This window comes from Branchiostoma floridae, chromosome 12, assembly GCF_000003815.2.
Source record: "Branchiostoma floridae strain S238N-H82 chromosome 12, Bfl_VNyyK, whole genome shotgun sequence".
In the NCBI taxonomy this organism is placed as follows: Eukaryota; Metazoa; Chordata; class Leptocardii; order Amphioxiformes; family Branchiostomatidae; genus Branchiostoma; species Branchiostoma floridae.
The window spans coordinates 10,720,372-10,733,911 of NC_049990.1; the positions used below are offsets into that span (position 1 = coordinate 10,720,372).

The 13,540-nt window shown below is 43.9% G+C and overlaps 2 protein-coding genes and 1 pseudogene across 2 annotated transcripts in view; all 3 read right to left on the minus strand.

The window, feature by feature from the left end:
• Nucleotides 1-148: 148 nt before the first annotated feature.
• Nucleotides 149-3,903, minus strand: LOC118426964 (creatinase-like). The gene is made up of 9 exons (XM_035836597.1): nt 3,873-3,903; nt 3,317-3,486; nt 2,790-2,988; nt 2,253-2,520; nt 1,801-1,949; nt 1,481-1,595; nt 1,122-1,203; nt 791-953; nt 149-351 (listed from the first exon to the last, which is right to left on the minus strand). Exons 1-9 carry the CDS (start codon nt 3,901-3,903, stop codon nt 149-151), a joined length of 1,380 nt encoding a protein of 459 aa, XP_035692490.1.
• A 1,734-nt stretch (nt 3,904-5,637) lies between these two features.
• On the minus strand, nt 5,638-9,407 carry LOC118426965 (annotated as a pseudogene).
• A 3,610-nt stretch (nt 9,408-13,017) lies between these two features.
• Nucleotides 13,018-13,540, minus strand: part of LOC118426966 (creatinase-like) — a 3,225-nt gene continuing 2,702 nt past the window's right edge. The window contains exon 8 of the mRNA XM_035836598.1: nt 13,018-13,217. Within this exon, the coding sequence (XP_035692491.1) occupies nt 13,018-13,217 (200 nt within the window). The remainder of the gene's footprint in view (nt 13,218-13,540) is intronic.

The window sequence follows — 13,540 nt, forward strand, 5'->3', positions numbered from 1 at the left end:
TAAATATTTGTATTGGCGCTGTTTTGGTATACACAACTAATGCTCTTTTGCAAGAACCGTGTACGTAATGATTTTTCTATATATAACAAAATCTTCCTGGTGTTTCATATCGACCTAGCCATTCTGGTGACGTATCAGGCCGACGCTGTTATGTCTTTTTGATTATGTTGTGTTCAGGACCGAATGGGAAGCCTGTAATGTCCTCCGCCCCGTCCTCCGTCACAACCAGGATGTCGTGCTCACGGTAACCGCCCGCTCCCGGCATGCCCTCGGGTATCATGATCATCGGCTCCATGGAGACAACCATCCCGGGCTCTAGAACGGTCGGGATGTCTTCACGCAGTTCCAATTCTGGGAACAAGAACATAAGGATGAAGATTTGTTACAAATACATTCAGATTTTTCAAACATATCTACACAGATTGTTCGCTTATGCTACGGTCTCATCATTGGAAAAAGAAAGTGCACTGCCGTGGCCCTAGTGCACAGAGGGACAATCTACGACAATCGGGCTATTTTTTGGGTATGGCAGGGTCCCTAGATTTCTGTAACTCCAGTTAAAATTGCCAAATAGACGCCATTACCTAATCGTGAAAACACAGAGAAGCACCCCTGTGGTATCTGTCCACCGGGACTGCTTTGCTGCCTCAGAGCCTGGCCGGGGCTACATCCCCTACAAGCACCGGTGCAAATGAGACTGCAGCATAAGCTTGTTTTACAATATCTCAAGATAAAAATATGAAGTTTCCCAATTTAAACATAAAAAAATCTGTGATCTCTCGGTTCAGACCTGCTTCCCTGCCGTAGTAGTGACAGAGAGAGCCGAAGGAGTGCCCGTAGCCGAAGCTGCGGTACTGCAGCAGCCCGTGTTCCCGGTACATCTCGTTCAGCTCAGTGGCGATGTCACAGCAGCGTGCTCCCGGCCGGATCAGCTCCAGGCCCAGCCGGTGTACCTAGACGGAACAGGAGGTTGGAACAATGACAGAAGTGAGACTTATATAAGGTTTGAACACAAATGCTTGCTAACACAGTAGTTTAGACACATCTACAAATCTCTCAAAGATGTCATGAATCTATCGCAGTCGGCAAATGTGACAAAGCCAGATGGCTACCAGCCTTACTTGACAGTTGATCTCCCAGAGTGCGAGATGTGCGTCGGAGGCGTGGTTCAAGAACAAGGTCCTCTCCAAGGCTGTGTAGTACCTGAGTTAGAGGCAGAGATGTGAAGTTTGTGTCAAGAGCTTTCATGGAATGTACTGAGGTAAATTTACACGCATTGTAATTGAAGATACAAAGTTTTATACGTAAGCACGTAAGGTCTGCCATGCAGACCCTCATATGCATTGTAGCAAGAACTTGAGTGATGTATTTTGGCTTCAAGTCAACCTAAGAAACCGCTACAATGAGTTCATGTGAATTGGAGAATCGTCTATTAGAAACAAGTCGATTACAAATTCTTCATAGTCAAAGAGAATCATACCCAGCAATCATGGGGAAGGTGTTGAGTGACAGGATGTCTCCACTGCGCACGCGCCGTGACGTCACAGGGTTGTGTCCCCCGTCAGTGTTGATCCCTGACAGGATCGAGGCCCAAGCTGGAGGGAGGGAAGGGGACAAAGTCAGTCCTGAGAACTGACACTTTGAGATTTTCTAGCATTTGTATTATTAAGAACATTGCGAATAATCATTACACATGCAAATATATAGGGTCCTGCCTTACCCCTCTAGATTTAACCAGCCAACATGGCGGCCGTGACGTCACTACCAAAACCATACTTGTATAAGTAAGTTTGTACTGACTGTTCATGAGTTCGCCATGCGGGTAGCTCCTGGCCACTTCCCGTATCATGGTGTTGGAGGCGTGCATCGCCAGCTCGTACTCAGGCACGCCTTCTTCTAGCGCCTCCACACAAGCCCAGCCGCCCTGGTCGGCAATACGCGCGCCGTCTCTGTTCCAACGGACGGCATACGCGCAGATGAAAAATATGGGAAAGGGTGGGGAAGATAAGAATAGAAAAACGTCCATTTCAGCTTATTCTATATTATTTGGAGTCAATGATTTGACCAGTTTGCTCCATCAATTACCAATATATGTATACCATTATATATTATTTACTCAAAAGCAATAGATAATGATACAGTAGACATCAAAATAAAGCCCTTAGATGCTAGTATTTTTGCATTTTTGTGGCACACCTGTCAGATCAGTGAAATGTGACGATACATAGCAAGAAAACGTTGGTCATACACACCTGATGAGTGCGATCTCCTCGTCCGATTTCTTCATGCGCAGGCGCATGGCAGGCTTCCCTATGTTTACTTTCTGCATGTCGGGCACGGCGAGGTTCAGCTTGGTGAAGCCATCTAGCGTCATGTCGTCGAACTCCACGCCGAGCGTCATGAGGCCTCGCCCGGCTAGCTCCGCTTGGACTGCGTGGTAGAAGTTGTCCCGCTGCCAGTCGGTATAAAGGATGTTCTCGCCAATCTGCGTCCTTCTCCAGGGTTGGCCACCGTCGATGGCTACAAGGTTTCAAATCAAGTACATATATAAACGCCATGCTATTAATATGTTTTATATCAATTGCAAGTTTCAGGCTGTCCAGATTGTGAAAGAAATAGGCAGTAAAAGATATTCTGTTTACTTTGATTCATATTGGATGATTCTGATCACCTGGCATTGGCAGCATCCAAGTTTAACCATCGAGTATGGCAGACAATGTCACGTGAGTGTAAACAGTACTAAACACCCTATGTATTCTGGGAAATTCATTTCACCGGATGTGACGTACCTGAGGCTATGACGAGCACCTTGTCCATGGTGATGACCAGCCCGTAAGGTCTACCGAAGGCGCAGTACAGAAAGTCGCAGTAGTAGTTGATGTTATGGTAGGAGGTGAAGAGGACTGCGTCTATATTACTGCTGAGCATGAGAGCGCGCAGCTTGTCCAGTCTTCTCTGGAGTTCTTCCACTGAGAACGTCGGCTTGACCTGTGAGAACGACAGAGCGTTTGGATTAAGCGCCTATAGTATGCAGGTAATGAAATGGGAATAGGATGGTATATGTAACGTTATAGCGTGACCTGATTATGGATGTTTAAAAATTTTGCATTTTGTTAAATTTTCTAATGACTTGTGGTAGGAAAAGGCTTCAGGGTGAGTTAAGGTAACAATACTTCTCTGTAGTCAAAATGCTAGAGGGACTAATCAAAAGAGCTTACGTAAAAGCTACTTTTGTTTAGTCATCATTAAAGTTCAAAGACATTTCGAGGACGGTTCATCGACTTTGCTGTTTGCTGTTGACAGTTGTAGACGTTACCTTCTGTCCGTTCTTCCTGTCGATGAGCCGGGGCATCAGGTCGTCTGTCAGGGGCAGCTGCTGGTGTCGGGAGGCGTCAACGTGCTGTTTTCCAGCTGGTATCGGGTTGTGTGCATGTGCGGGGCGTGATTGCACGTCCTGTGTGGTGCCGGTGTCGCCATGGGAGGAACCTGCAACACCAACGGAAACATTGTATCTGTGACTACAATTTCACCAGGTTTGAGAATCACAGAATACAAGGTTCTCTGTTGATAACCAAGTGTCCGTCTGTTGCCTTCCTTAATATTAGGGCAACACTGACTGGTATAACGTAACACTACAGCAATGTGTCGCTGCTAACAATACGGCCCAAACGTAATTTCATCTGTTTTGAGAATCACTGGATACAAGGTTCTTTGTTCACAACCGAGACACAGTAAAATCACAACCAACGTTTCGGTGTTTTCGGCTGTTGAAATCCTTAGGGCAACAATACTGACTGGTACGACTTAACACTGCAGCTAGGTGTCGCTGCTAACAATGCCCCCCCCCCCGTTAAGAACTATATTCTATGGACCTGGTCCTGGCCTGTGTCCGAATGTTGACATCTTCCGATAACTGCTGGTACTGCAGCTGTCAGCTTCTGTAAGTCGGGCAGGCCCTTCTCCCAGAGAATCCGGGAACTGGACGTCAATATCTTCCACATGGTACTCCTATAACAGCTGTAACAGTTTTGGTTATGAGTCGATAAACTTGTTAGTATATGTACTAGTAATTGACTGTCTAAATTACTAACTGTTAATTTTCTTTGGTCGGGATATATGTAAGCGCCGACCATGGGAACTATTTGGGCGCCAACGAGCCATGCTGTAATTCACATCATTTACCACTATGTTATTACAATATTCTTATTTCTCATTTGAGTGTTCATTGACAAAATTGATACCTATAGATATTCCTCTCTTTCCCACCGATAACATGTGTTTCCTATCTTCAAATGCAAAATTTCTTAAGTTGCCTCCATAATTAAGCAAATCACTTCATAATTTCGATATACTGTAAATGCATTTAAGTTCGCGGGGATTTAATTTCGCGGTAGCGGGTAAATTGACTTTTCGCCGTGGATTTAAGTTCGCGGTAACACTATAGACTGCAGTCTAATATAATAACAGAAAAATGTTCGCGGTGGTTTTAAGTTCTCGGTGAGGTGGTCACCGCGAAAACCGCAAACATTAATCCACCGCGAACATTTCTGCATTTACAGTATATCTGGATATAGCATATAAATGACAAAGCATTACACCATTTCATGCTCACAATTTATAGCCACGTGGTCAGCTTTTTAAAAAGCATTTCTTGCGTACTGTTCAATGAGAATTAGTGCACGGGCGATTTCCAGAGGTATATCAGTTTCTGCCGTCAGTATTCTAGGTAATTGCGGAACGTGTTTATGTATATTCTTGTTTTTTACACGATTACTATTACCAGCTAAATCTATTTGTGTGAATTTGTGTGATTTACCGTAGTTGGTATGCCAAGCAATAGGTCGTCAATTTTTACATGGATTGAAAATTCGGAATGCAACAAGTGGCGTTACTCTTCAGTGCAACGTGCCTACAGCACGTCTTCACATCGACAGAAAGATACAATTTGTCAAAATTTTACAAGCAGTGTATGAAAAAAAAATCAAAAGCCCCGCCCCTACGTAAAACGCACTGCAATCTCGTGAGGATTGAGCGGCTTGCCGGAGACTATATTGAAAGTATATTACACATTTAGAATTGCATACTTTTTTGCATGTTTTATTTTACTTCAGTGGTAGCAATATATGACAGTTAATCGGTGGTGGTAGGGGTGGAAACGACAACAAATACAGCACGGTGCGACTTACCAGAACAGTAGGGGGAGGGGTTCGCCGATGCCGATTTTCCCACAAATATTGGCTGGCGCGTTCGACCGGTCCGACTTCTCTCTGAGCCACCGGCGGGCGTTAAGTGAAGGGCACAACCCGCAGTGCGTGCAATTTGTCCGTACGTTTTGGGTGGAGGCCACGTCCGCTACGTTTTTCGGAAAACGTGGGGAAGGACTGGCAAGAGCAGGGAGGGAGTACGTCTCAACGCATGTCTCTCGCACGGTTGCGCAAGCTAAGGTGTAAGTATGTGGTCTGCACTCCACGCCTGGCCGTGAGCCGGTTGCGTGCATCGTTCGTTGCGCAAGTGGTAAGTGAGTTGTACGTGCTTACAACGTACAATCTTTGTGTGATTGCCCACGTTTTGGCACGTAGACACCACGTAGTTGCAAGTACGGTGGGTTATGCCTTTTAGCTTTAGAATTACTAAATCTCAAAATAAAAATATCAAGTTTCCCAAGTTAAACATGAATAAATCTGTGATCTCTCGATTCAGACCTGCTTCCCTGCCGTAGTAGTGACAGAGAGAGCCGAAGGAGTGCCCGTAGCCGAAGCTGCGGTACTGCAGCAGCCCGTGTTCCCGGTACATCTCGTTCAGCTCAGTAGCGATGTCACAGCAGCGCGCTCCCGGCCGGATCAGATCCAGGCCCCGACGGTGTACCTAGATGGAACAGGAGGTTGGAACAATGACAGAAGTGAGACTTATTAAAGGCTTCAACACAGTAGTTTAGACACATCTACGAATCTCTCAAAGATGTCATGAATCTATCGCAGTCGGCAAATGTGACAAAGTCAGATGGCTACCAGCCTTACTTGACAGTTGATCTCCCAGAGAGCGAGATGTGCGTCGGAAGCGTGGCTCAAGAACAAGGTCCTCTCCAAGGCTGTGTAGTACCTGAGATGAAGTCAAAAATTTTAACTTCGTGTCAGGAGCTTTCGTGGAATTTACTGAGGTAGATTTACATCCATTGCAATTGAAGACACAAATACATTGTAACAAGAACAAGTCGAACTCAAATTCTTCAGGGTCAAAGAGAACCATACCCAGCAATCATGGGGAAGGTGTTCAGTGACAGGATGTCTCCACTACGCACGCGCCGTGACGTCACAGGGTTGTGTCCCCCGTCAGTGTTGATCCCTGACAGGATCGAGGCCCAAGCTGGAGGGAGGGAAGGGGACAAAGTCAGTCCTGAGAACTGACACTTTGAGATTTTCTAGCATTTGTATTATCAAGAACATTGCGAATAATCATTACACATGCAAATATATAGGGTCCTGTCTTACCCCTCTAGATTTAACCAGCCAACATGGCGGCCGTGACGTCACTACCAAACCCCTACTTGTATAAGTAAGTTATGTACTGACTGTTCATGAGTTCGCCATGCGGGTAGCTCCTGGCCACTTCCCGTATCATGGTGTTGAAGGCGTGCATCGCCAGCTCGTACTCAGCCACGGCCTCTTCTAGCGCCTCCACCACAGCCCACCCGCCCAGGTCGGCAATACGCGCGCCGTCTCTGTTCCAACGGACGGCATACGCGCAGATGAAAAATATGGGAAAGGGTGGGGAAGACTAGAATAGAAAAACGTCCATTTTTTAGCTTATTCTATATTATTTGGAGTCAATGATTTGACCAGTTTGCTCCATCAATTACCAATATGTTATGATATGTATACCATTATATATTATTTACTCAAAAGCAATAGATAATGATACAGTAGACATCAAAATAAAGCCCTAGATGCTAGTATTTTTGCATTTTCGTGGCACACCTGTCAGATCAGTGAAACGTGACGATACATAGCAAGAAAACGTTGGTCATACACACCTGATGAGTGCGATCTCCTCGTCCGATTTCTTCATGCGCAGGCGCATGGCAGGCTTCCCTATGTCTACTTTCTGCATGTCGGGCACGGCGAGGTTCAGCTTGGTGAAGCCATCTAGCGTCATGTCGTCGAACTCCACGCCGAGCGTCATGAGGCCTCGTCCGGCCAGCTCCGCTTGGACCGCGTGGTAGAAGTTGTCCCGCTGCCAATCGGTATAAAGGACGTTCTCGCCAATCTGCGTCCTTCTCCAAGGTTAGCCACCGTCGATGGCTACAAGGTTTTAAAATCAAAGTATATATATAAACACCAGGCTATTAATATGTTTTATATCAATTTCAAGTTTCAGGCTGTCCAGATTGTGAAAGAAATAGGCAGTAAAAGACATTCTGTTTACTTTGATCATTGTGGATGATTCTGATCACCTGGCATTGGCAGCATCGAAGTTTAACCATCGAGTATGGCAGACAATACCGTCACGTGAGCGCAAACACCCTATGCATTCTGGGAAATTCATTTTGCCGGATTTGACGTACCTGAGGCTATGACAAGCACCTTGTCCATGGTGATGACCAGCCCGTAGGGTCTACCGAAGGCGCAGTACAGAAAGTCGCAGTAGTAGTTAATGTTATGATAGGAAGTGAAGAGAGCTGCATGAATATTACTGCTGAGCATGAGAGCGCGCAGCTTGTCCAGTCTTCTCTGGAGTTCCTCCACTGAGAACGTCGGTTTGACCTGTGGGAACGACAGAGCGTTTGGATTAAGCGCCTATAGTATGCAGGTAATGAAATGGGAATAGGATGGTATATGTAACGTTATACATCTTTAAGCTGTTTCCAGCGTGACCTGATTATGGATGTTTAAAATTTTGCATTTTGTTAAATTTTCTAATGACTTGTGGTAGGAAAAGGCTTCAGGGTGAGTTAAGGTAACAATACCTCTCTGTAGTCAAAATGCTAGAGGGACTAATCAAAAGAGCTTACGTAAAAGCTACTTTTGTTTAGTTGTCATTAAAGTTCAAAGACATTTCGAGGACGGTTCATCGACGATGCTGTTTGCTGTTGACAGTTGTAGACGTTACCTTCTGTCCGTTCTTCCTGTCGATGAGCCGGGGCATCAGGTCGTCTGTCAGGGGCAGCTGCTGGTGCCGGGAGGCGTCAAAGTGCTGTTTCCCAGCTGGTATCGGGTTGTGTGACTGTGCGGGGCGTGATTGCACGTCCTGAGTGGTGCCAGTGGTGCCATTGGAGGAACCTGCAACACCAACGGAAACATCGTATCTGTGACTACAATTTCACCAGGTTTGAGAATCACAGAATACAAGGTTCTCTGTTGACAACCAAGTGTCCGTCTGTTGCCTTCCTTAATACTAGGGCAACACTGACTGGTATTACTTGACACTACAGCAAGGTGTCGCTGCTAACAATGCGGCCCCAAACGTAATTTCATCAGGTTTGAGAATCACTGGATACGTTCTCTGTTCACAACCAAGACACAGTAAAATCACAACCAACGTTTCGGTGTCCGTCTGTTACCATCCTTAGGGCAACACTGACTGGTATAACACTGCAGCTAGGTGTCACTGCTAACAATGCGGCCCCAAACGTTAAGAACTATATTCTATGGACCTTGCCCATGACCTGTCTCGGAATGTTGACATCTTCCGATAACTGCTGGTACTGCAGCTGTCAGCTTCTGTAAGTCGGGCAGGCCCTTCTCCCAGAGAATCCGGGAACTGGACGTCAATATCTTCCACATGGTACTCCTGTAACAGCAAACGTGTTGGTTATGACTTGATAAACTTGTTAGTATAACCAGCTAAATTTATGTGTGCGTATTTGTGTGATTTACCGTAGTTGGTATGCCAAGCAATAGGTCGTCAATTTTTACATGGACTGAAAATTCGGAATACAACAAGTGGCGTAACCTTCAGTGCAGCGCGCATACAGCACGCCTTCACATTGGTAGAAATTTACACTTGGTCAAAATTTTACAAGAAAAGAAATCAAAAACAAACTAAAACTATTAAGCACCACCCCTACATAAAACGCATTGCAATCTCGTGCAGTCTGAGCGGCTTGCTGGAGACTATATTGAAAGTATCTTACACATTTGAATTTGCAAACTTTTCAAATTTTTTTTCTTTACTTCTGTGGTAACAATAAATGACAGTTAATCGGTTGTGGAGTTGGAAATGACAACAAAAACGTCAGCACGATGCGACTTACCAGAACAGTAGGGGGACGGGAGCGCCGATGCCGATTTCCCCACATATATTGTCTAACGTGTTCGACCGGTCCGACTTCTCTCTAGGCTCTAGTCGCCAGCGGACGTTAGAATTGTCTAAATCAGCACCGTCCACAAACATCCGCTGATGTTTTGGAGATTTTTTGCAAAATTTTGTAAGTAGGGCGAAATGAACTTCACTGTGTTTTATACTTTTTATGTATTATTTGGTATCACTTTGGTAAGGTTAAAGTAGGTTGTTGTTTTGATTAGTGCCACAGAGCTGTAGCCAGAGTGAGAAATATGGAGATTTGCATTTTGATTACTGTCGTCTGGAGACGAAGGTTCGTCTCCGCGTGTGACAGGTGTAAATGTTTCACACCAAAGCCATAGACAGAACTAACACATAGACGGTAGCCGCCCAGCCTTTGATATCTAGAACAACAAAGGGACTTCAAAAGCATTGTCACCTCTATAGTATGTATGAATACGTGAATTTGTATGAATAAAACAGGACAAGCTTGCTGGTAGGGAAGAGAGAGAGATCAGTTGTGTCAGTCGTGCGTGGAGTGCAGACACGAGGATGTAGCTCTCCAGCAAGCAGTCCGTGTGTGTGCGGAAAATGGCCTGTGTCTCTGCGTGTTGTTCTTCCCTTCTGTCTTAGACTCTCGGCAGCAATTCCAAATAAGAACCCGGGGCCACAACATCTGCACCCCTTTCTTACAATTTGTCTGTGTCTATGCACCGAATTTGTCCGTCAACAATGACCGAAAGGGCAAAATTTAATTAATTCTAATGCTATCCAGGGAACTTCGCGGCGCACGCGCTCTTCACCAAGTAGGAGACTGATACTTTTTCTGAGTGATTCAAAGCTTTACTTTTTAAGCATTTGAATACATGTTGTTGAAGGAAATCATTGTTTCTCATGGCTCTCTCCCCAAGCCGAGAAAGTTCTCCTTGGGCATCCCCCCAACCCGACAAATTGTTCCTAGTCCCTCCCCCCAGACGACCGTCCCCCTTCCCCCCTGAGAACCCCGTTTGGAACAGAATGGGACGTTGTCATTATTAAAGATACATGTACCTTACATGTACCTACAGATCATAAAATGATGAAATTCATCTTTCCCTTCTTTTATGAATTTTCATAATTTTTGATCTGTAGGTACATGTTAAACTTAATCTGTGTCAACATCTGCAACTAAGTCAGTTTACCCATCCAGGTAGGTTATGTAATGTTAGGCGAGAACATTCTGTATGTGCTAGCAAATGTTACTTTTCTAGTTACCTCCATGAAATGTCATGGAGGTTATATTTTACCCAGCGTTTGTGTGTCTGTCTGTCTGTCTGTCTGTCAACAAGATAACTCAAGAACGGCCGGATGGATTGGTTTCATACTTGGTGTGTTGATGGGGTGCGATGAAAGCTGGAAGTGATTAGATTTTGGGCCCCCTAGCGGCTCCCCTTGGTACTGCAGCGCAACTTCTGGTTTTGCTATCTCGTGTTCTGAACATGCTATGGTCATGATTTTTGAGTGTTAGGTAGCTCTTGTGCTCAGGAATAAGTGACATAAGTTTTGGCCCCCTACCGACTAGGTTTGGGATAGCAGGGGCATTTTTGTCAAAAACTTCTGAAGAGGATAACTCAAGAAGGAAACAATGGATTTTCATGATTTTTGGTATGTAGGTACCTTAGACAATGTTGTACAAGATACGATACTAATTATGCAAAATAGGAGTACATTTGCATAATTAATGAGAATATTCTATCATAGCAGTTTTTTCAATGTATCTCTTGTCCCGGACATGATATAGTCTTGACATTTGGGTGGTAGATAGGATGCAGTGTCATGACAAAGTGGGGCAGATTTCAGCCCCCTAACATGTAATTTCGGAACTGCAGGGGCGTTTTTGTCAAGACATTACAAAGAGGATAACTGCAGAAAGGATTGACGGATTGGCATCATTTTAGGGGTGTAGGTAGCTTAGGCAAAGGTGTTCATAATGATATACATGTTATGCAAATGAGGACCTTATTTGCATAATTAATGAGGAGATTGAATAACTATTATTAGCAATAACTGGACTTCAATAAATGTAACACTCATTAATTATAATAGATGGAATATAAGCAGATACCAAATATGGTAATGAGGAACTTATTTGCATAATTTATGTAAAAATTGCAAAGCCGCTTTATGTCTAATGATTGGAATTTTATACTTGTGACATGTGTACGTTAGTCAACACCATGCATAAATTATGTTAATGTGTTAGTCAATTGCATGAAATTTACAAAAGCTCTAAATTTTCATTGAGGTATGAGGTCGCCGAACTCTAGTTAAATTTGCCTTTAGTTGCAATGCCTTTGCTAAGGTGATTGTGATTCCGTGGGGTTGCATACTCTATCTTGTACTGCTTTGGGCTTACATAATCATAATTATCATGCAGTGTCATCATCGTGACAACACAATGTGTTTTTTCTTTGTTGTTATTCAGGTGCAGTGGACTGTTGCATACACGAATTTTATTCTATGAAGAGCAAACTTATGGACACTGAACTTCTCCTTATTTGTTTATGACATAAATGTTTATCACTATCGAACGTATGAGAATTTTTCTGGTAAACCACTTCACGGAGGGAATAAGGGTCAACGCTTGTGCAAGTAATAAAATGATTTTATTACAAGTAATATTGACTGAATTAAGCTACAATGAAAAAAATACAAGTTTGATAAAAACGGGTACATTACATTTTTGTATACATATATATATAACGTGCGCCCATGTTTAAAAAGCTGTTTACTACGATAACATATACCATTACCCAAAATATAAATGTAGCAGCGATAGTCATTACGGGTAAAACGCTGTAACAGTTTTCTTTAATCGATACATTACATGTATAGAGATAGTAGAGAAGTTAATATAGTACATAAAAAATGCAACTACATTTCATTTTGAGCACCAGGACAATTGCAGAATAGGTAGTTTAAACATTATGACTGCGTCTCTTTCTAGACACTTCATGTCTAGAAAGAGACGCAATATTTTCTAGACATGAAGGCCATCACAAACGATGTTCTTCAATTCGAAACCTATTATATGCCATTTATTGAGTATACAAAATGTTGGTCAGTTGACCTAGATGTCTTTTCTATAAGCACACGCTGTCATATTTGTACTTGTTCGTTGACATTTTCTTAGTAGACGTGGTTTTCGTTTTGTAATTACATGTATATTAGATTATACGGGTTAGTTGCCGCCATACTGTTTGTTTGAACCCATACCAGTAGGATGAAATAAAATCCACATGCTCTTATTGACGTGACTGAAATCACCTTATTTACCCAGCCACTTCCAGGTTTAACCATCCAGCATGGCAAACAATAATTACGTCATAGTCACGTGAGTACAAATACCCTGCAATACTAATAGTAGTAGTTGGCAAACGCACCGAAATAAACTCACACCGGTGAGAGTACATGGAGAGCCAACATCACCCTGGTCCACCGGGTTGCCATTTTTGATTCCGGTTGTCTCTTGATGATGACGTTTTCTATAAGGCAAAGATGTTTTGCTATGATATTTTGTAACTATGAGCACCTGACTAAATATTTCTAATTGCGCTGTTTTGGTACACTTTACACTAATGCTCCTTTGCAAGAACCGTGTACATAGTGATATCTATATATATAACAAAATCTTCCTGATGTTTCATAACGACATAGCCTTTTTGTTGGTGTCTTTGGTGACGTATCAAGTCGTCGCGGCTATGTCTTGATGATGTTGTGTTCAGGACCGAAAGGGAAGCCTGTAATGTCCTCCGCCCCGTCCTCCGTTACCACCAGGATGTCGTGCTCCCGGTAACCGCCCGCTCCCGGCATGCCCTCGGGTATCATGATCATCGGCTCCATGGAGACGACCATCCCGGGCTCGAGAACGGTCGGGATGTCTTCACGCAGTTCCAATTCTGGGAACAAGAACAAAAGGATGAAGATTTGTTACAAGTACATTCAGATTTTTCAAACCTATCTACACAGAGGGTGCGCTTATGCTACGGTCCCATCATTGGAAAAAAAATTGCACTGCCGTGTCCTTATGTGGCAAAGAGGGACAATCTACAGCTACTGGGCTATTTTTGGGTATGACGGGGCCCCTAGATTTCTGTAACTCCAGTTAAAATTGCCAAATAGACGCCGTAACCTAATCGTGAAAACACGGAGAGGCACCCCTGTGGTCTGTCCACCGGAACAGCTTTGCAGCCTCAGAGCCTGGTCGGGGCTACATCCCCTA